Source organism: Lissotriton vulgaris, chromosome 3_1, assembly GCF_964263255.1.
Source record: "Lissotriton vulgaris chromosome 3_1, aLisVul1.2, whole genome shotgun sequence".
NCBI classification, from domain to species: Eukaryota; Metazoa; Chordata; class Amphibia; order Caudata; family Salamandridae; genus Lissotriton; species Lissotriton vulgaris.
The window spans coordinates 819,208,511-819,232,762 of record NC_141689.1 but is presented as its reverse complement, the minus strand read 5'-3'; the positions used below and the strand labels follow the sequence as shown (position 1 = coordinate 819,232,762).

Below are 24,252 nucleotides of genomic sequence, written 5' to 3'. Positions count from 1 at the left end.
TGCGGTTTTTGAGTCCATTCCATCCTGAGGGAAATTCGGTTGTGGAGAGAAAAAACAGTGACATAAAGCAATCTATAACAGCTAGGGTACTAGGTTCGGGTGATGGGTGGGTCAAACATCTAATAAATGTCCAACGTAGTCTTAATAACCTGCCAAGAAATTCTCTGGGTGCAATCATCCCATATGAAATCCTTTTTGGTACTAGAATGTTGGTTGAAGACCTCGATCGTCATACTTCAGTGGTGGAACAAAAATCCTTTGATATCAAAGATAGTTTGGCTGTTTTACAGGACTTAAATGAAACAAGAAGAAGTCTAAGCAACACTATCGAAAAGCCAACGACCACTGAAGAAAAACCACCTGTCCCAGCAAGACCTGTCTGGATTCCAAAGATTGGGGATCTGGTCAGATAGAAAATAGCAGATAAGAAGGAATTTGGGCCTTCTTACAGAAAAGCAGTACCTGTATTAGCAGTCCACTGATCAAGAACAGTGTTACTGCCGCCCTATGCTGGAAGAAAGGAGAACCGGTCCGTATCAATTGACCTGGTAAAACCACATCATGTGGCCGATAATAAGGAGTAGGTCCAGTGGACTCCCAAGATGTAGCAGACTAACAAATCTTGCTACTATCCAAGAGGTTCAAACTGAAAGACTCATCACGTTTGAAGAATCTGCATTGAGAAAAGAAGGACTATGCAATAAAGCCATGGAGCTTGTGCCTCTGAAACCCAAATAACAGTTTGTCAAGACACTCCCGTCTACAATGATGTAGCATCTGACTATACAAACATGTCAAGGGAACAAGCAGATCCAGCAAGATCAAATAATCCGGATGCAATACCAACAATTGACAGAACTGCCTCTGGCTATTTGATCACCTTTGATAAGTTTTCTGAGGATCCAAGTGAGCCAGAAACAACGCCAGCAAATAAAACTTTCAAGGAACAATTAACGGAACTTTGTCACCAGCTTGCAAATACATATCTAATTTCACCATGGGTTGAATTTTGGAGTGTGTTAGGTGTACATTTTCTCCTGCTATGGCTCATTCTTGTTTTAAGTTTGGGGAAGCTGATAGATGGAAAATATAGTAAAATGGACACAGCAAGTAAGAACATCAACTTGCTCCTGAAACCACACAAATCATCTCATCGTGAAAAACAAGACCTGTCATCAGTGAACATCACAGCCGTTCCTCTACCTGGGATAGAACTGATTATGACATTTATGGCCCTGTCGAGCTGCTGAAGATTCCACACCAATTTAAGGTTTCCTTGAGTGATTTTGTTTCACCAAGAACATTTTCTGATGATTGGGACTTTGAGACTGTTAATAACATGATGAGACTTAGAAATATCAGCATAATTTGCAAAACATGAATACTTAGAAGGTTCATCAGATTATGAACAAATGTATTGTTTTAATCATTTTGGTAATCATTATTTGCACAAATAAATCTGCACACCATAGAAATGTTTTAACTTATAAGCAATGGAAACATTGTCCGACACCTCCAAAAGGTAGCTCTAAAACATTCTATAGAAAATGTCCATACTTTACATGTTTTAATGTCACAAATCCAGAAAGCATTTACTTAAAAAATGTTAATAAGACGTGTGTGAAAAATATGTTGACAAATACTAAACAGATTTATTCTGCGGCCTTTTATGCTCAATTGTCCACATTAGGCTTTGACTTTTGGAAAGACAACATGGAGACAAAAACTGTTTGGGGCACAAAAGACTTGCAGGTACAAGGTTTAGAAGCATTGTTCAGAGCCTGCATCATCCCAGAACAAATACTGTTCTTAAATGAGACTGTACTACAGACATCTTTTCTTGGCCTGGCTAAGATAAAAGATTTAAACAAACCGTCCATACCTAAGCCCACACCTGATAGTAATAGAACTACAGATGAGAAGGTAGACGTAAATTATATTTTACAACAAAACAGAAGTAATCCTGAATGGAAAAAATGGTTAATCTGGCCCACAGACACTAATATCTGTCAAGCTAGATTCCTGAAAAAGACACAAGGATTTACATTAACTCGGCCAGATCCAAGATATGTCCAGAGACAACATCCAGGGATAATAACTTACAGTGTAGGAAAACTGCGCCTTGAATGGCTACAAAAATCCACACTCCCAGATATAAAACAACACTTAACTTTACTTAAAGATGGCATTGACTTACGAAAATTCTTACTTGGATTTCGTAAACCACGTCATAAACGTTTCATATACGCAGGTATATACGCTGCTTACAATGAAGCTTGGAAAGTCACGCAAATGGAAACAGCTGAATGAATAGGAGAAATTGATCGTATTAATTTGGAGAAAGCTCTATCTGTAGTTGACAATGGGTTAACAACTCTGTCGTCCAGAATTTATTCTTTGGACAGCATTTTATCCTCTGCCATAGACATAATGGAACAGTACTTGCTAATATTACAACATGGCCAGTCTCAATTACGTTCTATAATGCTGTTAGGCTGGACGTTACAAAACCTTTGTTCTGGCTATGTGCCTTGGCTTCTAATCAACACCACATCACTGTTTACTGTATTTAACCTTACAGATAAACAAAACTCTTTGGCACAGAGGGGAGCAGACTATACGGTGCTGAGCATAGAAAAATTGGAGAGATTACCATTGACCGTTTCTGAGAAACCATCAGTTGAATGGATAATACATGGCACCACCAGGATACCAGTGACGATTTTCCAGTTTCAATATTGCTTCAAACACATACCAGCAGGTCTGTATGAAAGGTTGGGTAAAGAATACATAAAGACAACCTGGGATTTACCATACACACACAAATGTTGGAGTGGGGGAAAGGAGGTGTTTCTTAGTGGAAGAAATTGTAAAAACACATTAGGCGGTACACTTCTGTGCCAAGGCATTAATTTACATGGAGCCTGTGAGGGTTCTTTAAACAACTTATCATGCCACCTGCAGGGTTCCCCGGCAGCGGTGATCGATCCAATTTTTAGGCAGCTTTCCAATGGTAGCTACATAATGTTGAATGATCACAGCTGTTGTGGAATGATGCCAGGGACAGCCTATCTGGTTTGTGGGTCAGCCAGGGTCACTTGTTGTATGCAAGTATTGTTTCCAAAAACTAAGACAGACGGGGAGTCGCCACTATGGCCTTCACTGAACATCTCTTCTATAAGAATTGATACTTTAAACAGAATGAAAGCCATTATTTTACAAAAAATTGTGCCACTGACCTCATCCAGAGAGACGTATGATCTGAAAGTTGAAAGGTCCTCTGCGTATATACATGCATTATTATCAACAAACTGCCCCATACATTTTGCAGAAGTGTTAGGTCGTATCTTAAACATGTGTGATGCCAGCGGTATTGTACATGTATTTAAGACTATTTTTTCAGGAATGTTAACACCATTTAAAGCCGTCCTGGGCATTTTTCCTAACTTCGTGCACTCTGTGTTCGGAGGCCTGCCTCTCATCTTGGGACTCGTAGCAGGGATCCTATTTTTATTCCTCCTGCTCCTTTATGGCAAGTCCGGCCACCAGCGATACCCAAATTACCATGGAGAATGCTCTACTGGCAATGCAGTATCGTGAAAGAAGAACACAGATCCTTGGCTTGGCTCGTTTAAGAGATCTGAATACCACATGGTTCCTGTCATTCAGACCAATCTGGCAAGATTGCATCTTACCTGTTCTACGATGCCTGCTTTGTGGAGAGGAATGAGAGTTAGATATCTGTCTAACACTTCCATCGGCAAGGCCAACAGATGTTGACGCTTTACTGAGTCCGGTAACGGCTCATGTTTTGTGTTGCCCCGAAAGTCTACCAATCCTGATGACTGCATTCATTGAGATCTCACCAGCAATTCCAGCTGAAGGTGTGATTCGCGGGCCAACAGGCACACAGGTACCATTTACTACAAACAATGCTAACGCGGCTGACGGCGATGTTTCACATCTGTGTACGATTGATCTTCTTAATGAAGTGGTTCAACTTTCATCTACTATGGTAAACTATTTCTTTGCCAACCTTGACTACTTAATGTTTTCCCCTGACACCGAGAATAACTTTTGAAGTTAGCACACAGCGTTCTTTTGAAATCTGAATTTCGACCTTCACTTTTTTCAACATAGAAAACTTCTGAACTCTATTTTTTTTCTCATTCTACTAATTTGATTTTCTTCCAAAACACAATGAACTTTGGCACAAAGCAATCTGCTTATAGTAGAACTATTCATAGAGAACAAGAATTCTTTGAATACTTCCTAGAAACAATATTGACCCAATCGACGAACCAAAACAACTTGTATTTCTGCTATGGGATGGTCTTGATTTTTCTTCTGTAACTAAGCGCGATTTCATAAATGTAATTTCATGATTTATTCAGTTAGTATTTCCAATATCATATTACAGGCTTACAATGAAATCATTGCTTTTGAATGCGTTCAGTACAAATGCTCGTTTTTCGTGTGCAACCATTTCAAATGCATTTTATATGTATTTTTGGGTGGGATTGTAAACACATGCTCTAGATTATATGTTTTAGTGCTTGATCTTAAATGAACATGATAATGTGGAGTGGGTGTTGTGTACCATTTTAGGACCCTATTGTTTCCCGATTCATGCCCTTATATAGGTATAAATCACCATAACCTTATATAGGCATAGAAATCATAACCGAATCTAGACATAGCTCATGTAGTCCAAATAAGGCAGGGCTACTTCCACTAGTTCCGAAAATCTACAACGATTTCTTGGAAAACTCTGCTTCAGCAGCTAGGGACTTCCCCTTGCTCGAGAACTGACTTGTCCAAGAACTCATGGAGTTTTCAAAGAACCGAGACTCTTTGATGACATTATTATGTCCACCTTTACGTCAAACTCGGTACCGTCAAGGTATAAATATGCCCACACTTGCCATAGCAAACACGGTGGTTTGGAGCAGTTTCACTATCTACTTGCCGGCGCATCCTGCTACAGCAAGTGCCGAAGGAAGCCGACCCTCCAGCACACGCACAGAGAGACGCTATCTTTTCTCCTGCCGAAAAATCCAGCTCTAGTGTTTCCAAGCTATCCGGGTTGTTGGGAAATCGAGTCCTGAGCCTGACCTTCTTCATTCCAAATCCAGGTACGGCGCTGATTAGACCCAAAGAGAAATCTTGGACAGATTCTTGGCAAAGAATAGTACATTTATGCTACACCTCACTTCTTCCCTCGTACTAAGCTTAGGTTAGGTACATCGGGGTAGGCGTATTTTAGAAGCACCAGTTGAGTACTTTTAGCCTCTGTTATGTATGTATTTGTCTAGGGTTTAGGAACCATACAATGCTCTTACAGTATTATTTTATTCTACTCTTTCTACTGTAAGCATTATATTTTGCAACCAGTTTTACGATTGTAGCAGTTCATTTCTTATGCTTGAGAAAGAAGACTGTTCACTAAATCCTTTTATTGAAAACCCCCGTCTATCTATTTCCCTGCACCTCTGGTGAAACAAGCATGCACGAGTGACTGAGTGAAATATTTATCTATTGTTTCCACGACTCTGAAGATCAGTTTTATCTTGGGGAAACAAAGTTGTCATGTTTATGCGGTTGTCAGAAACTAAATCCCTTCTTGTGAACTCGAGAAAGTTTCTAGTGACCTCTGAGCTAGCTGGCACTCACAAAGTCAAACATATTCAATAGAGACCTAGTAGACATATCCTATAGATGTGACGTAGGACTTGTATTATTCCAATGTGCAGAGACTATTGGAAATATAGGAACTACACTACAGGCGTGGCGCTCGCCCTTCTGTTTACGGTACTTTCACCCCAACCCACCCTCACACAATGGAGCAGCAGCGCCCCCTCCTCAGTAACATTCCCAAGAGAGAGAGGGTGTTGCGACCCGTGCCTGTACTTAGATACCCACCAATCTCCCCCCTCACACAATGGAGCAGCACAGCAGCGCCTCTCTTCTCTGTAACATTCCCAGACAAGGGCTCGCCACGACGTAGACTTTTCGCTTTTTCTGCCGTCCCACTTGGACGGCCTCGGCCTGCTTTCCTTCTGAAGTAAAAGGTTTATTATCTTTATGGGGCCATGTGTTTGGCCCCATAAAGAGAAGAAACCTTTAACGCCAGAAGGAAGGCCATCCAAGTGGGACGGCAGAAAAAGAGAAACGTCTACGTCAACAAAAGCTCTTTCCCAATGGCTGGCCACCGTTTAGCATAAACGGTGACGCTGGCCAATGGGAAAGAGGGGCGGGGCTTAAAGCCTACTAGTGAAAGCTCCTCAAAATCATTAGATCTCACCAGCGAGACTGCGCATGCGCAGTCTACGCAGGCGAAACCTAATTAATATTTAAGCTTGCAATAAAAAATAAAAAAATCACCCCAAAAAAACAGTGATTTTGTTTTTACATTAAGACCACAAAAGAAGTTACAACCCTTTACAAGGATTGAAATTGCTGTTTACTCCCGTCCAACCACAAAGTTAAGTTGTTTCAGCTATCTTCAGATCACCATTATGAACAGTAGCCTGTCATAAAAAAAGTATCCACCCAGTTGTTGCATTAGAAACAGTCTAGTTTCAGTGGTTCGCAAGCAACATAAGCACTTTCAAGGACTATAAGTAAATCAATCCAAATATGCGTACCTGGTGGTCAATAACGAAGGATCGTCCACAACAGAAGCCACCAACAGAAGCAATAGCGTTCTCCATGTTTGCAATTATAAGATCTATATCCTCTATCTAAAGGCAAAAGAACACAATCAATCAGAGCAATTCCAAGTATTTATGTTTAATAAAAGGTTGTTCGCAACTTTTCACTAACTGCATACGCTCTCAAGCAACATATTACAGAAAAGTACACATAACTTGGAGTAATGTGCGTATCTGAAAACTTGCAACCTTCATCGGTCTACTGCTATGCAATCTGAAAATGTGAAAGTCTTTAAATATTAAATATGTTGAATGAGTATTTAAGGGGAATTAACAAATTCTAAAGAATAAGTTACTTACCTTCGGTAGGTAATGCTCTTTCTGGTACAGACTAACGCAGATTCCTCATTGTTTGAAAACTTCCCCAGAAGTCAGACTGGATACAGAAAAGTTTTAGCAGTATCCCTAGGCACTGGCAGGCAGCACCAGCAGCTCAGCATCAATGTCATTTCACGTCAAATGTGATGTGTGTGGACCTATTTAGGCACCACCTATGCACAGTGACATCAGTTGCTTTCTTGGCACTTTAACATTCACAGGCGTGGAGCCAAACCGATTTGCTGTGACCAGTGTGCAGATTTTTATTTTGGGATCTTTTAATGTAATGAGACTAGTTTACAGGACAGGGAGGGAACGTTGAGAGGGCTGTGGGTACTAATAACAGGAATAAGCTGTTGGATAGAGTCTCCAGAAGAAACAGTGTTACCTAAGGTAAGGAACTTATTCTTCTAATAGGGTCCTCTAGTTGCAGATTCCCCACCTTTTGAATACATACCCAAAACAATATCTCCTAGGTAGTGGAACTGGCTCAAACTATAAAGTCCTGAAGGACAGAGAGGGCAAAGTGGCTTTCTTGGTGGACCTGGCTTGTCCGGACAATAGTTCTTAGTAAACCTCCTGAGTGACGAACAAGTGGTAGCCTAAGTAATATCTAGAACAGGCAACCCCATGGGCCAAAGCAGTGGTTGCTGCCTTGGCTGTTAGAATGAGCCCGCAAAACCTCAGGGGTTGGCCTCAGTGCAGAGTACAATCCAGCGCAAGATGATCCACAATCTTGCCTTTCTTCTTTACAGTGAGTTAAAGAGCTGAATGTCTACCCAGTGGTCTTTGGTAGATCAATATAAAAGCAGATCTACCATTCAAAGCCTTTCCTCTTACTTGGAGGGGTAAGGCAGAGCAAAGAACACTGTAAGGGTGATGATCTGATCAACATGAAATGGAGTCACCACCTTTGGAAGGAAAGAAGCTTGAGTCCAGAGGACCAACTTGTCTGGGCAGAACATGATATAAGGTAGGTGAATATAAGGGCTTGTAGTCCGCTGAGCTGTTGCACTGATGTAATAGTGACAAGAAAAACTGTCTTGAGGGTAAGGAGTCAGAGAACTGTGGAGGGGCTCCAAAGGCATACACGAGGACCAAATGTAAGTCCCAGTGGGAAATTACAAAAGGAGGAGAAGGAAACATTTACTGTAACCTGTAGAGGAATGTCAAGGCAACAGATTTATATAAAGATAGCTGGTACAGCAACAGTATAGAGGCCACAGTATACATTAATAGAGTCCAAACACATTGCTGGGCTAGGGACAACATTAACAACAACAAAAAAGTCAATCTATTTACATTCATACCAAGGCACAAACTCATTCCAACAGCAGGAGTATGCAGATTTGGTTGAGAGAAGCTTGTGTGCTCAGATGATGTCAACCACTCCTGTTGGAAGGTTTAAAGCAATAAAGTTTCACTGCTCAATTTCCAAGCATGAAGGTGGAAGTTGTGCAGAGTGTTGCTGGCTGGGTTCAGGACCCTGCTCGGTTGCTGTGACAGGAGATTCTCCTCAATGGGCAGCCTGATCAGAGAACAGATGCTATAGCCAAGGAGTTCGGCATATCATACTCTCCGTGCCTACTTCAGAGCCACTTGGGTGACAGGGGCCCAGTACTCTAGGCAGGAGAAGTATAGGCAGAAGGTGTACAGGAGTCCCTAATGCCACTCCATGTGGAACATGTCTCTGAACAAGAGGCGCGAGCAGTTCACAATCTCAGAAGTGCGGCAAAGATCGAGGCAGGGTTCTCCCCATTCGCAGAAATACCCTGTGCCACCTCCAGATGTAACTGCCGTTAGTGATGCGACAAGCCGTTTACGGTTTAGCTTGTCCTCTCTGGTATTCAGGAAATCTGTCTGTGGTGGGTCACCAGAAATTTCTTGGCCATCTAGCCACATCCAGAGACGCAAAACCTCTTAGCACAGGTTCCACAACAGGACCCCGACTGCTCGTTGTAGTACAATATCGCAGTAGTGTTGTCCTTAAGCACTTATGATGGAAGACAAAAATGCTTTCAATTTCAAGCGGATAGCTCTCAGCTCCAGAAAGTTGTTATGGAGCCAGGCATCTGCTGGGGATCAGATAACTCTGATCTCCACCTCCCCCAACTGACCTCCTCAACCCAGAAGCAATGCATTGGTCACCACTGTGAGCTCTGGGTGTGGTAAGGAGAGGGGTGGGCCACTGTCCTACAGCCACCACTGGAGATCTTTGGCAGTCTCCTCCGAAAACCAGATGTAATCAAAAATCCCTCTGGTGCTGCACTGACTGGGAATTCCAATACCACTACAAAGCCCGCAAATGCCACTTAGCATGCTTGACAAGTAGGATGCAGAAGGTCATCAGTCCCAGCAGCCTCATAGTCATCCTCACGGAGGTTGAAACATAGGGATTGTCGATCAAATGCCCTGGACTCTCCACTCCAAAGGTTAGGTGCGAAACTGCAGTGTCCACGATAACTTTGATGAAGGAGAACATTTGCAAAGAAGTCCGGTGCAACTTCAGCATGTTAATAATGAAATCCAACAATCCTAAAAGGCTTGTTGTAGTGTGGAAGTGACTGACGACTGCCTGGGGAGAGCCCACCTTCAGCCTGTCGTTGGGGTAGGGGAAGACTGGGACCCCGAATATGTACTGCAAAACCCGCAATCACTTTCATGAACACCCTAGGGGCGCTGGTAAAGGTGAAATGTGAGCAAGCCCACTGAACATGATCATGGCCTACCGTGAAATGCAGGTAATGCCTATGGGCTTGCAGACCAGTATGCAAAAATAATTTTCTGGCAGGTCTAGCACTACAATTTAGTCACCAGGGTAAAGGGTAGATAACACCTGGGCCACGGTGAGCATCTTGAACTTGTCATTTTCAGAAAGGTATTTAGTGTGAAGATTTAATATAGGACGGAGGCCTTTGTGCTTTTTCATCAACAGGAAGTAGTGAGAATAAAAACCAAAACCAATGTCTGGCACCAGAACCCTCTATGTGGCTCCTTTAGCCAAACAAGCTTGTAGTGCCTGCTGCAAGAGACAGCTATGGCCTTAGGCCAGTGGTTTGGAGTTTGGTGGAAGGTGCAGCGAGGCTCAAGAAATGAAAGAATAACCACACTGAACAATTTACGGGACCCACCTTTCCGAAGTAATCACCAGCCACCCTGGAAGAAAGTGTCAGATCCTGCCTCTGACAGGATGGCTCTGTACTGTCCAGAGCCCCTCAAGAAGCTTGGAAGGGGGCAGCAAGTGGGGGTGTGGAAGGCTGGGCCGCCTACTATCCCTGTTGCTCTCTACGATAGAAAGAGCTGGGGATATTGCTACACCTGTTGATGCTGTTGAATGCAAAGGGAGCCCCTATGAAAGGCACAGATGAGGGTGAAGTGGTTGGTGTTGCTGGCATGGAGGAGCAGAAAGAAGCAAGGAGCGTATTGTGGCACGTCTTTGATGCTCAGTAAATAGGAATAGTCACTCGTCAGGCGGCAACATCTCAGTCAAAACATTGGTTTTAATTTCTTGTGTGAGAAGGTGATGATTAAGGACCTTTGCCACCTTTTGTATAACCACAGTAAAGGAAGCACTTTCTTCCATGGCAGAATCTGGTGGGGGGGCTGGTGCAAGGGAGGGGCTGGTGCTGGGGAGGGTGGTGGGAGTAGACCAGTGACTGGGGAGGTATCCAGACCACTGGCATTGTGGAGATCCTCTGAAGTAGGGCAACTTAGGGAACACAACGTGGAGGCACGATGACCCTTGTGCCTTCTTAGCGGACCACAAGTGGTGAGACGAGGCTGAGTTCTGCTTGGACTTCTTGAACAATGTTTTGGATTTTCCAGAGAACTAAAAGCTCAAAGACCGGTCACCAGAGCGGGATCGTGACCTACCTTTAGATCTAGACAGATCCCAGCGTGGGGGTCTTGCAGTGCTTTGCCACGAAGAGCTTTGCTTTCCAAGCTTGAATGGCCGTGGCGTGCATCAAAGTGCAATCACTGGAGGACTTGGAACAGAGACACATCTCTAGGCACCATAGGCAAACCACACGTGGGTCAGTCACAGAAATGTTTTTTGCAACATTACCCACAGGGTTTAATCCCAGGAAGAATAGAACAATATATAATCTAGAGACAAGGAGTAGCTCCGGATCCGAGACTTTTGGTGCCGACAGAAATAAACTGATTTCAGCCCATTTGGGTGGCACCACTAGGTCCGCTCACCTCACATCTGCTATGGAAAGCCATTGGCAACACACATGCAGCTGCTATGGGGTACAATCTGCGGGTAGAGGTCTTTATCAGAACTGACACTTTAAATAGGACAATCTGATGTTTCATAAACTGTAAACTTGTCATGAATACCAAAAGATGTGGCTGCAACGTGCTCCACTTTTAGGAACCTGTGAAACCCCGGAAGAACCATTTTAAAACGGAAATCAAGCATTAGGACTATGCACAATGTTTTGTTTTGTGAGAAACTGCACCTTATCATTTCAGATTTTAATCTACATTATCGCAAAATTATTAATCGAACACAATTCCCAAGTGTCTAACACCCCGTGTCTAACATATTTACTTAAAAAATATATCAAAAAGAGGAATGATTATAGACATTAAAACTACTATTAATACTGAGTTATGGGCAAAGTAGTAGTACACAAAATACCCAAATTATGTTCCTTACATATACCAAGAACCTCTATACCAGCACCCTAACATGCCAATTTCAAATTAAATTCAGATGCTGACAGCAATAAGTGCAAAAGCAATCCACGCCGCTTGTTCAATGCTATTTAAATTCTAGAAATAATCTTTCTTGTAAATGGATTAGGGTGACCCCACTAACTTACTAAAAAAAGAGAAGATAAAAATGTTAGAAATGTGAGCCCAGCTGAACAGAATCCAGGGCTGGTTTCAAAAGATTTAGATTTAGATTTAGCACTTTGGATGTCATTTGTTCCAACTTTCCCCTCCAAGTGAAAGCCCCTCAAGCTCTGACGTGGTCGGACCATCAGCTGATCAGATTTGCGTGGTCAGCTCCGAAAACTGCCACTGGGGGGGCTAAAACTACCTGTGCCAAGAAAATTAACATACAGACTTTGGGTACCACCCTGTCCGAGTGCAGGCCCGTGTTAGGCTCTGATCTGGCTGAAGCGGTGCTGAACTTTAGAGTGTGGGTGGAAGCGGGGGTGACTGCGTCATCTAAAAGGGGGAGTAACGGTAGAACTAGATCCTCCCCTTCTAAGCCTTGGTTCTCCCCTGAACTATGCATTCACAAGTTGGCCTGTAAAAAGCTCGAACGGGCTTGGCGTCATTCGTATTGCCCCTTAGCTAAGGCGGCTTTACGGAGGGAGCAGAGAGTCTACTATGCCAGCATTAAAACAGCTAAGGGAGAATATTTTACTAGCCGGATTGACAAAGCTAACAACAGCAGTCGCGAGATTTTTGCGATTGTTAACAGTTTCCTTTCTCCCTGTGCTGAGCAAAGGGCGGTTCCAGCTTCTGCAGTATGGTGCGAGAGCTTGTCTGAGTTTTTTGAGCAAAAAATAGCGGCTATTCAGGCGAGTTTTAGCTCTAGCCACTTTCCGGATGACTCTTTCCATCTTTCCCCTCCCTCTGAGGGTTCATCTCCCCGGATAGTGGAGCTCACGCCTCCCACTGCTACTGACACACTAGCTGTGATTAAATCCTTGAAATCTGGATCACCTTCTGACCCTTGTCCAGCGCGAGTGTTGGCAGGGGTCGCGGATGTGGTGGTGCAGGAAGTGACGCTGATTGTTAGCCTTTCATTTAAAACAGCCACAGTTCCTGCTGAGTGGAAACAAGCCAAGCTTCTTCCCCTGCTGAAAAAGGCTGGAGCAGACCCTGAAGTGCTGGCCAATTATCGTCCAATTTCTCTGCTCCCGGCTATGGCAAAAATAGGGGAAAAACTGGCTTTCCGGCCGCTTAATGAGTTTGTGGAATCATCTGGGGCTCTCCACCCTGCTCAATCGGGTTTCCGTGCTGCGCACAGCATGGAATCTGCTTTGGTGGAGATCTCTGAGGCAGTTAGGGAGTGTCTGGACGGTGGCGGCAGAGCAGCTCTAATTTTATTGGACCTCTCTGCCGCGTTCGACACGGTGCCTCACCAACGCCTCCTCACTAGGCTTGCGGACATTGGGGTTGCTGGCCTCGCTTTGGACTGGCTGCGCTCCTTTCTCTCGTCTCGATCACAACAGGTTTGGCTCCCTCCTTTTTCATCTTCGGCTAAGCCCCTCATGACGGGGGTCCCGCAGGGCTCCGCCTTGAGCCCTCTTCTTTTTAATGTTTATCTGACCCCCCTGATTGAGCTTGCCGAACATTTGGGGGCCAAAATCATCGCATATGCCGATGATACGCAGCTGTTGTTCACCTGGCCTAGTGATGTCTTAGATACCGATCAGATTCAGTTCTGTTTATCCGCAGTTTTCAACTGGCTAGCCTCCGCGCAATTGAAGTGCAACGAGGATAAGACGGAAATACTGCTTTACGGTCAATTCCCCCCTAATTTTAGAGAAGCACCTTGGCCGGCCGGTTTCCCGATGCCCAGTTCAGTCAATGTCCTCGCCAAGAATCTAGGGGTCTGGTTCGGGGAAGACCTCCGGTTTGAGGGGCACATCAAGAAGCTGGCAGGGGGCTGTTTTGGGACCCTCAAGGCGTTGCGGACGTTTTTTCCCTATTTGCCTGCCTCAGCAAGAGAGTCAGTGGCTAGAGCTCTAATTCTTTCGCGACTCGATTATGCCAATGGCCTGCTGAGTTGATCCCCGGCTTATATGGTGAGACGTCTCCAGGTGATCCAAAACGCAACCGTCAGACTGTTGGGTAATATCCCCAGTCGGGTCAGCGCTAGAAACCACCTGCAGAGCCTGCACTGGCTGCCAGTCTCCCAGAGGATTACTTTTAAAATCTTGACCCTGGCCCACAAAGCCATTTATGGACAAGGCCCCGCCTACCTGATGAAACGATTCAGGCGCTACTCTCCTAAGCGACCTTTGCGCTCTGCCGCCCAACATCTGCTTCAGGTCCCTCGCTTCCGGCTTTCCCGGCTGGGAGGGCAATCGGTGGCGGTGAAGTCCGCTTTGGCTTGGAATGAGCTCCCTCTATCCTTGCGAGCAACGGTGAACTTTATCTCTTTTAAAAAAGGGTTGAAAACCCACTTGTTTCGATTAGCCTTTTAGTTTTTGTCCTGTGTAGGGTAGGCTGCTTATTCTGTTTTTCTTTTCGCGCCAGGATACTCCGGCAGTAATGGAGCGCGCTATAAAACAGCATAATAATAATAATAATAATAAAAAATAAAAAAAGCTGAACTCCTGAACATAGACTGTAACCAATAGTACTAGAGAAACTCTAACCTCTTACAGCCATAAGAGATAAAGATATTCTGAATAAAACGGCCTTACAATTATCATTGTGGGACTGGGTTCCAATTGTTAGGATGGTGGCACAAAGCTGCATCTGTACTGGGAATGCCCGCTTTTGCCATCCACCTCTTGATTTTTCAAACTAAAAACAAAGCAATCAGATTCTTGTTTGGGCATGTTAGAATGCATCACTAATGTCTATCTTGAGCATTTGCTCTTCCATTTTGTGTGTCGCCTCTATTTTGTTCTGCGTGATGAATTTAGATTCTCTGCAAAGTTTCTGTCCTTGAGTTATGTTTCAGCATTTCTTGGAAATCATGAGACTTACATGCAAAAACCCAGCTGTGCTTGGGTCTTGGACTTGTTTTGTACTTTCCCCGACCACAGAAGTTTGTTACTGGGCAGGTTAGTTTTTGCTGCAAATGCAAAATTTCTCAGTTCATGTACAAACCTGTTTTCACCTGTTATTTCCAGATGCTGTTTGTTCACTGGTAGGAGTATAACCCTCAGATATTTGATGTAAGCTCACTGCTGTACACCCTTCCTGGAGGCTGTACGGTCTTGTGCCAGCTCAAGTGTGATAAATATTACTTGTTATACTTTCCCTCTGACTATTTGTGTAGTAGTGGACACAGTGGTTTTGGAGCGAGACGAGATGACAGGGTTGTACTACTATCTTCACAAATGGCGTCCAAACAGGGACCTCTTTGAGGATGATCCATCAGACGAGTCTAGAGACCAACTGAGGCTGACGAGCATTGACCCGAGATGGCTGGATTACATGGGCCACACACAAGGAGAATGGTTTCTCACATCAGACATCCGAAGCTTCAAACTGAGGCTCTTGGGAATCAGGTCATCTCGACAGAGGTCCAGAACTGGAGAGCTTGGAACAGAAGACCCTTTTGGTCCCAGAACAGGTGGTCTGACAGAGGGAGGAATCGGGAGACATTATCAGGTGAGATTGTTCCGAGTCTACATTTGGATTTATTTGCTTGATAATGACCCCCAAGTATTGGTTTTTGGTAAAATTCCTCGAGGCGTAGTCTAATTAGATCAACATTTAATCGGCATTAAAATATAATTTTGGAATTGGATAGGAAAGGTATACTTTGAAGATGCCAAATCTTAGTAAATTGCTAGAAATGTTTTTCCTGATGTTGCTGTTCGAGTGTAAGGTTGGAAGAAAGTCAGCCAGTTCCCCTAGAGGGATCGCCAGCATGGGACATGATGAAGAGTAAAGGTTACGATGCGGTGTTGTTTAATTGTTTGTGACATAAATAATGGCCTACAAATGGAACTTTTGACTTCAATACAATAATGTATCCATTGTTTGAGAGGTATAGTCGACAGGCAATGTTTGAGACGCTAAACCTTTGGAAAAATTAGGCACTTTGCATACAAAATAAAGAGCAGCAAGGGATACAGAAAGAACACAATAAGTCAATTTTGGAAAAAGCAGAGTAACTTGAGAGAGACAGGATAACACGTAATATAGAATGTCACGATAAGGAACATAAAATGAAGACTAATAAGATGTTTGTCACCACAGAACTTGAAGGGAACGAAGACAAAGTTTTAGATCAACTATCATAATAGACCATACACACCCCCTCCATATGTTCGTCAACAAACAGAAGAAAATTGAGGAAGACTCAGATTTCTTCACTCATTTGGGGACACATTTTCGGACTTCGGTGACAAGGATTTGTCATTGGATGCAGGTAAAAGACTCTTTGTTGACAAGTTTGTAGGGGGACTGTTGGTTGACAGATAGACTAACGCAGTCAGAAATTTCCTGGGCTGTAAAGAGTCCAGCAAAAAGTTTGCATATGGCACAGTATTATGAGAAGTTGAAGAAAGATGAAAGTGAGAAGCCGGGGAGAAAGACTAAAGAACTGAAGACTAAAGTTTTTTAATGCAGCAAGAGTTTCCTAATAGGGGACGAGGAACAGTAAGGGCTAGAGGTAGAGAAAGAGGTTACTCAGCGCCTTTTCCTGGTAGAACGCTCAGTCCTAATCAATGTGCCTACTGTAAGCAGAGGGTCATTGGAGGACCAAATGCCCTCGACTTGTGGAAGACAGAGGCAGATTGGCACAGAAAGGAGAGTACGTGGACAGGAAAGGTACCCAGGGAATGAAGGTCTAGAAAAGCAGAGAACAGACTATTTCAATGATGACTATCTTGAAGATGGCTAGTGTTAGGACAGCCACAGGAAGAACAACGCTGTCAGGTTAAAATATATGTTGATCAAAAGGGACCATATATTGATTAGGCAGATGATAGCCAACAACATACGTTTTAAGTGGACACGGGAGCCACTCTAACTTCAGTTGCCCATCACACGTTCCCTGGTGCTTCTCTTTTTGGGCAATCTGTGGCATCCCTGTAAAGAGCCTCATCTCTGCGCCTATGAGAGTCATAGTTGGCCCCTTTACTGTAATTACTCCTTTTGTGTTGACAAGAGAATGTGCTGAAAATGTATTTGGACTGGACATGCTGAAAACATTACATGCTACAATTTATTGTACTCCAATTAGAGTTTGTTACCATGGGTGCTACAGATTATACCAAATGTATGTTCTCTAGACCGGATTCTCTGCACCCTGAACTGCACGCAATAAATACAGACATTTTGGCAAAGGGTGACAATTATTTGGGAGTATGGATATAGATCCAGTAACAAACTTACTGTATGCAGGCATAGTTAAAGAAATACTTGGTAGTCTTTGCAATAGTCCTATCCTCCCCGTAGTTCAAAAGAGAGAGCCAGGTAAGGCAAATACTGATCAACTAGTTGTTGAGCCATTAATAAAAAGTTTGTTCCCAGTTCAGCCCGACATGAATGCCATTTTCACTATGATTCCACCCACATCGAGATATTTTACTGTCCTTGATCTCAGAAACGCCTTCTTCAGCATTCCCATTGCTGAGAAAAGCCCATTTCTTATTGCGTTCTCCATAGGCGGACGCTCCTTTATGTTTACCTGTGCTCCTCAAGAGTATACGGAAAGCCCCAATATTTATAGTCAAACTTTAAAGAAACCACTGCATGATTTATCTTGGCCATAAGGGTCAGTCAGTGTACTGTACATCAGCAATATTTTCATAGCCTCAGATACCGAGCAGAGTTGTAAAAAAGTTACTGTCTGCCTCCTTCAACATCTCTTAATTAGGTCATAAAGTTTCCCTTTCTAAATTGCAATATTGTCAACAGGAGGTCACCTATTTAGACCACCTCCTTTTGAAGATGGGTAGAAGTATACACCCAGACAGGATAAAACTGATTCAGTCAATGCCACAACCAAAAACCCCCCAAAACATGTCGGTCAGCTTTGATGACCAAAGGCATGAGTTAACTTTTGCCTTGGACCTATGAATGTGAGAATGCTTTTGTACAACTGGAATCAGACATATGTAGCACTCTAGCGCTAGGAAAGCCAGACTACTGCAAACCCTTCACTTTGATTGTGCATGAAAAAGGGGGTTGGTCTCTGGCGGTTTTGACACAGGCTCAAGGAAGGAAGAATCGGCCTTGCGCATATATTTTTCTAACTTGGATCCGATTGTAAAGGTTTTGCCAAGTTGTTTCCCAGGAGTAGCTTCAGCGGTAAAGAAAACAGATATTTTGTAGGAGGTAATGACTCAACGTGGTGGTACCCCATTCGGTTGACACTTTATTGAACAAAACACAGACATGGAACCACATCAGTACACCTCTAACGGGATACAGATTGATTGTTTAGTTCTAATATTATCCAAAAACAATGTAACCCTTTGAACCCAGCTACATTACTACCCCTCCCTTGAGACGAATAGGAGGTTGATGAGGATTGTTTGTTTACGACAGAAGAAGAAACAAAAGGACGGGTAGACCGAACAGACACACCTCTAGCCAATCCCTTGGGAATGCGGTTTATAGATGGTTCATGTTTCAAGCTTTCTGATGGGAACCCAACAGCTCGAACGTTTTAAGAGACAAAGAAGGCACCCCATAATTCTGCCCAAGCTGCGGAGGTGATGGCTCTGATTCAAGCTTGCGAGTTGAGTGAATGCCTCAAAGTAAACCTATATACAGACTCACATGTGCATTCAGAATGACTCACAATTTTGGGAGGCTTTGAGCAGAACGTGGGTCCCTTACATCTCATGGTACACGCATACAACACGGAGATCTGGTTCTAAAGCTATTAGACGCACTGACCCTGCCTGAAAATTTGGCAATAGTGAAGTGTAGCGCACCTAAAAATATTGACAACTTAGGTCAAGGTAACACACTTGCAGATGAGTCATAGCCCAACATAGTGGCATTAATTTGGGTGGGTGGGTGAAGGCAGAATTCCGAGTGTGGAGAGTGAAGGGTTCCAAAATACGTTCCCTTTGGTGATGGGGTCTTGGTCTAGGATGTGGAGCTGAAGGAAGTTCAAAGGTGGCCGAGGGGCCTCCAACGCTCTATGACGCCAGCTCACTGTTCAAAGACCAAGAACAGCCAGATTCTCAGTGCTACAATTTAAGGCAGAGGAAGCATCCTGTTCAGAACACTTATGCAGGAAAGTGTCCGCTGTGATAGTAGACACCACCTTTATCTGTGTGGGATTAGTTAGGAAAGAGCAGGCTCCAACTGCCAGGTGCTCAAGAGTGCCAACTTCAATAGACTAACTAGATCAGTGGGATTGGTCAATTAAAGGTGCTGTAAGCATTCCTTCTCCTATCCCATCTTCGGTTTCGCACACACTCCTAACAGTTGTTGTTGATTATTCATCATGGTTCCCTGATTTAATATAAGATATCTAGTCGTAAGATTTTTATGTTTTTGGATTTCTGCAACATTTTAGACATATAATTAGGCTTTCAGAGAAATAGTCAGGGCACAGTTTTGTAAAGATATCGTCCAACGAAGGGATCCAAAGTAGATGTGGAGCTACACCCATTGGGAAGAAACGTGCAAGCATAAATTGTAGAGGAAAGTGTCCCGTTGGTTCCAGACCACCTCATAGGCCAGGGTTTCGTAAAGAAAAGTTCACTTTGGCATTTATATTAGTAATATTAGTTGCAGGAATATTTAGCATATCTTGGTTCTTAGAGCAAAGGTTTCTAGTTCATACTTTTGTGGACCCAACTTCCACACTGCAGGAACATCACTATTTTACTTTGTCCCCTTTTAAAGCTCACCATTGTCAAGCACATTTTAATTCTTTCATACAGACATTACATAATACGCATAATGGTTCAAACATTAACAATTGCTGGGTTTGAGGGATGCTACCATCCATAACACATCGGGGAACGCCCCTTATTTCTCATTCCATATTCGTCTGGGGGTTTAGCCACGGTATGGAAGGCAATATTGTGGGGAAACAAATGGCAGTACCTATATTTTAAGGCGAAACCAATATATGCGCTGGCAGAGAAAATGTATAGTAGGTTTGTGCAGGATACCTTTTATGCTTTCAACATGAAGCCACCTTTGAACGGCTCTAAGGTACAAAATTGAAGAATAGGAGGCATTTATTGCCACTGAATGGATATTGGTATTCCAACAACAAAGGGTGAAAGATATGTTACGCCCTATTCAAGTGCATCAAATTCGGTAGGAGAGGAATAGGAACAATACACCTAGGAAATGGCACCTCCGGGAAACCGATTACCTTGAACATAACAGCATGCAATTTACGCCCACCTCTTGCCATCATACCATCTCTAGTGACATCTGAAAATACCTATTTTGTGTGCGGAGAAAATGCGTATGTATGGCCCCCTGTTGGGTGGGCTGGAACGTGTTATATTGCCTTTCTTATACCCCCTATGTATATTAATCTAAAGAATTAACATCAAATCCATCATCTGACCAAAAGACCAGTAGAAGATAATGTAGATCAGACGGATTCTTCTGCACAGCAGTTTGTGGATGCTCTTAAAGGTCTAATACCATTTTTGAGACTGGCAATAAATAGTAGAGATGTAAGGCGCCTTACTAGAATTTTGGAAGCTACCATAAATAGCACTGAGAGTGCATTAGCCAATAGTCCTTTGGCTGTATTACCGCATTACTGTAAGCTAACCGCCTAATGACTTTGCAAAATTGCATTGTTCTAGACATTTTGCAGGCTGAGAAAGGAGGAGTATGCAGTTTAATAGGTATTTTCTAATGCATGTACATACCGGACAACGCCTCCAATGTCAATTTGGCCATACAGAAATTGCATAAGATTGCTGCAGAAATACATGTAGATAATGATACTTTGGCATGGTCTGGTTGGCTTTGGGGTTTAATATCATCATGGGGTTGGAAGTTATTAATGATTGATGCACTTATAGGTGGAAGTACTCTAGCGTGTCATCATTGCGTTCAATGTATGCCCTTATGTATCTCTTGCTGTGTTTCACTTTGCAAGCTACCACAAATGTCTGTACCTAAAAGTAATGCCATGTTAATGCAACAGGAGCAAATTTCACAGTTAATGAATATTGAGGACAGTATTCTTACTGCCCATCCCCCGTTTCTTTTGATGTCCTCCCGGTTACTTATTATCCTTTGCCATATGATGGGAGTGTTATTTATAAAATACATACATTGTCAGAGCTTTAGCATGTTTACAGACAAAATGTTTGAGCAAAGCTCAAAAGGGGGGTTTGTTAGAATATATCACTTATGCCCAACTTTGGTTTCAATCAATCAAACAATCACAGCATTTCTAAAGCACGCTATATACCCGTGAGAGTCTCAAGGTGTGGGGGGAACTGATCGAAGAGCCAGGTCTTGAGAAGTCTTCTGAAGGCCAGCAGGTCCTGATTCTGTTGTAGTCTGGTAGGGAGAGCGTTCCAGGTCTTGGCAGCGAGGTAGGAGAAGGATCTGCCACCGGCTGTGGTTTTCCGGATACGGGGGACTGTGGCGAGGGCGAGATTGGCTGAGCGGAGGCTACGGGTGGGGGTGTGGAAGCTGAGACGGTTGTTGAGGTATGTAGGTCAGGTGTTGTGTTGTGCTTTGTGGGCGTGGATGAGGAGCTTGAAGGTGATCCTCTTGTTGACGGGGAGCCAGTGCAGGCCTCTCAGGTGGGGTGTGATGTGGCTGCGTCGGGGGACGTCGAGGATCAGTCGTGCCGAGGCGTTCTGGATTCGTTGTAGTCATCTCAGGAGCTTGGTTGTTGTTCCTGAGTAGAGGACGTTCCCGTAGTCGAGTCTGCTGGTGATGAGGGCATGGGTGACGGTTTTTCTTGTGTCGGGATGGATCCATTTGAAGATCCTGCGGAGCATTCAGAGGGTGTTGAAGCAGGACGCGGAGACGGCGTTGACTTGCCTGGTCATGGAGAGGGTGGAGTCGAGGATGACCCCCAGGTTGCGTGCGTGGTCTGTGCGTTCCTGGGCCGTGCCTAGCGATGTGGGCCACCAAGAGTCGTCCCAGGCTGATGGGGTGGGTCAGAGAATGAGGATCTCCGTCTTGTCTGAATTCAGCTTCAGTTGGCTGTCCTTCATCCAGTCGGCTACGGCCTTCATTCCTCTGTGGAGGTTGGCTTTGGCGGTGTGGGGGTCTTTGGTGAGGCATATGATCAGCTGGGTGTCGTCGGCGTAGGAGATGATGTTGAGGTTATGTTGTCGTGCGACATGGGCGAGCGGTGCCATGTAGACATTGAACAGCGTCGGGCTGAGGGAGGATCCCTGTGGGACGCCGCAGATGATTTAGGTGGTTTTCGAGCGGAAAGGAGGGAGGAGGACGCTCTGGGTTCTGCCGGAGAGGAAGGAAGTGGTCCAGGCCAGGGCCTTCTCTTGGATTCCAGCATCATGGAGGCGAGCTAATAGGGTGCGGTGGCAGACTGTGTCAAAGGCTGCTGATAGGTCCAGGAGGATGAGGGCGGCTGTTTCGCCTTTGTCCATCAGGATCCTGATGTCGTCAGTGGCGGCTATGAGGGCGGTCTTGATGCTGTGGTTGCTGCGGACACTGGATTGGGAGGGGTCCAGGATGATGTCTTCGAGGTAGCGGGTTAGCGGTTTGTTGACAATCTTCTCTGTCACTTTTGCCGGGAACAGGAGCAGGGAGATGGGCCGGAAGTTCTTTAGGTCCTTGAGGTCTGCCTTGGGCTTCTTCAGAAGGGCGTTGATCTCGGCGTGCTTCCAGCTTTCCGAGATGGTTGCTGTCTCGAATGAATTGCTGATTGTTTTCCGGAGGTGGGGCGCGATGGTTGTGCTGGCTTTGTTGAAGACGTGGTGAGAGCAGGGGTCAGATGGAGTTCATGGTTTTGATGGTGTCTTTGATGGTGATGATCGCTGACGTTGGACCAGGCGATCAGGCGACTGGTGCGGGTGGTGGTCGCAGTGATGGTGGACTCTGTGGTGGGTGCGGGGGTGTCGGAGTTGAAGCGGTCGTGGATGTCGGGGATCTTGCGGTGAAAGAAGGTGGCCAGGGAGTCACACAGGTCTTGTGATGGTGGGATGTCGTTGGTGTTGGAGCAGGGGTTGGAGAGTTCTTTCACGATGCTGAAGAGCTCTTTGGTGTTGTGTGCGTTGTTGTCTAAGCGGTCCTTGAAGGCGGTCCTGATGAGTTGGTGGTGTCTGCGGGTGGCGTTCTTGTGGGCTGTGTGGCTGTCTAATGTTCGGTCGTGGAGCCATTTCTTCTCCATCTTCCGACAGGTGCGCTTGGAAATCCGGAGGTCTTCAGTGAACCAGGCGGATTTCTTGTTGGTGTGGTTGGTTGTGGATGTCTTGAGAGGGGCGAGGGTGTTTGAGCCCTTTCTCTTCCATTTTGTGTGTTGTCTCCATTTTATTCTGCGTGGTAAGTTTAATTATTCATCTAGGTTTTTTTCCTTGGTGAAATATGATTTATGTTTTAGCATTTCGTAAAGATCATGTGACCTTTGTGCCAAAACCCAACCACACTTTGGTCTTGGGTGTGCTTTTTTACTTTCCCAGCCCACAGAAGTTTGTAATGGATACGGTTAGGTTTTGCGGCATCTGCAAAATTCTTATGTTCATGTGCAAATCAGTTTTGGCCAGATATTTCCAGATGCTGTTTGTTCACTGGTATAAGTGTAACCCTGATGTTAGCTCACTCATCTACACCACCCCTGGAGGCTGTACGGACCTGTGCCGGCTCAAGTGTAATAAAAATTGTTATACTTTCCCTTCGACTACCTGATTATTTGTCTAGAAGTGGACAGAGTGGTTTTGGAAGCAGACAAGATGACTACTGATAATTTCTCGTCTCCACAGGCAGGCAAGTGAACTTGGCTCAAAGCGTCTAAATTATATATTCAGCCAAAAGAAAAGGGGAGCTCAGGCTGCACTTATTTAACAATTCTCCCAGCTTACAAGGCTGTTATTGACTATACTTTCCCAACTCTGAGTGATCATTGAAAGAACTCACTTTAGGCAAAGCGCCTGGCGTTTATGGTGTATGACAACCCCTATCCTACTCCATCAACAATCAAAGCCTCATTAGAGGCTTGGATGAGGTCCTATAATCATTTGAAAGTGAAAAATGTACATACAAAATCAAACTCCGCTCTGGTATAATGCAGGATAGTTATTTGGTGGCTTTACTTTTAAATGACAAGTTTGGGAATCATGGGAAATACTCAGGCTAAATGATCTTTTTATAGTGACTGCCCTCAAGTCTTTTTATGACCTACAATATGAATATGGTCTCCCAGCATATTTGATTTGGAAATATCAACAGCTTATGCACTAGCTTAGACAAGTAATAGGGTCAGCTCTTTACTCCATAGTTTTTCCTCTCTTAATTTATCTGCAGAAATGGCACGACTTAAGTTCAGGACTATACTCAATACTGTTGACTCATGTACATTCCAAACCAACATTGTGAGACACACATGCTTACACTGTTCTCGTCTGTTAGGTCAGGAATA

At 44.2% G+C, this 24,252-nt stretch overlaps 1 protein-coding gene across 1 annotated transcript in view; it reads right to left on the bottom strand.

Moving 5' to 3' along the window:
• The window catches only part of SPTLC1 (serine palmitoyltransferase long chain base subunit 1), a 346,713-nt gene that overhangs the window by 141,837 nt on the left and 180,624 nt on the right, over positions 1–24,252 (bottom strand). The window contains exon 10 of the mRNA XM_086961127.1: positions 6,648–6,743. Coding sequence (XP_086817253.1) covers positions 6,648–6,743 — 96 coding nt within the window. The remainder of the gene's footprint in view (positions 1–6,647; positions 6,744–24,252) is intronic.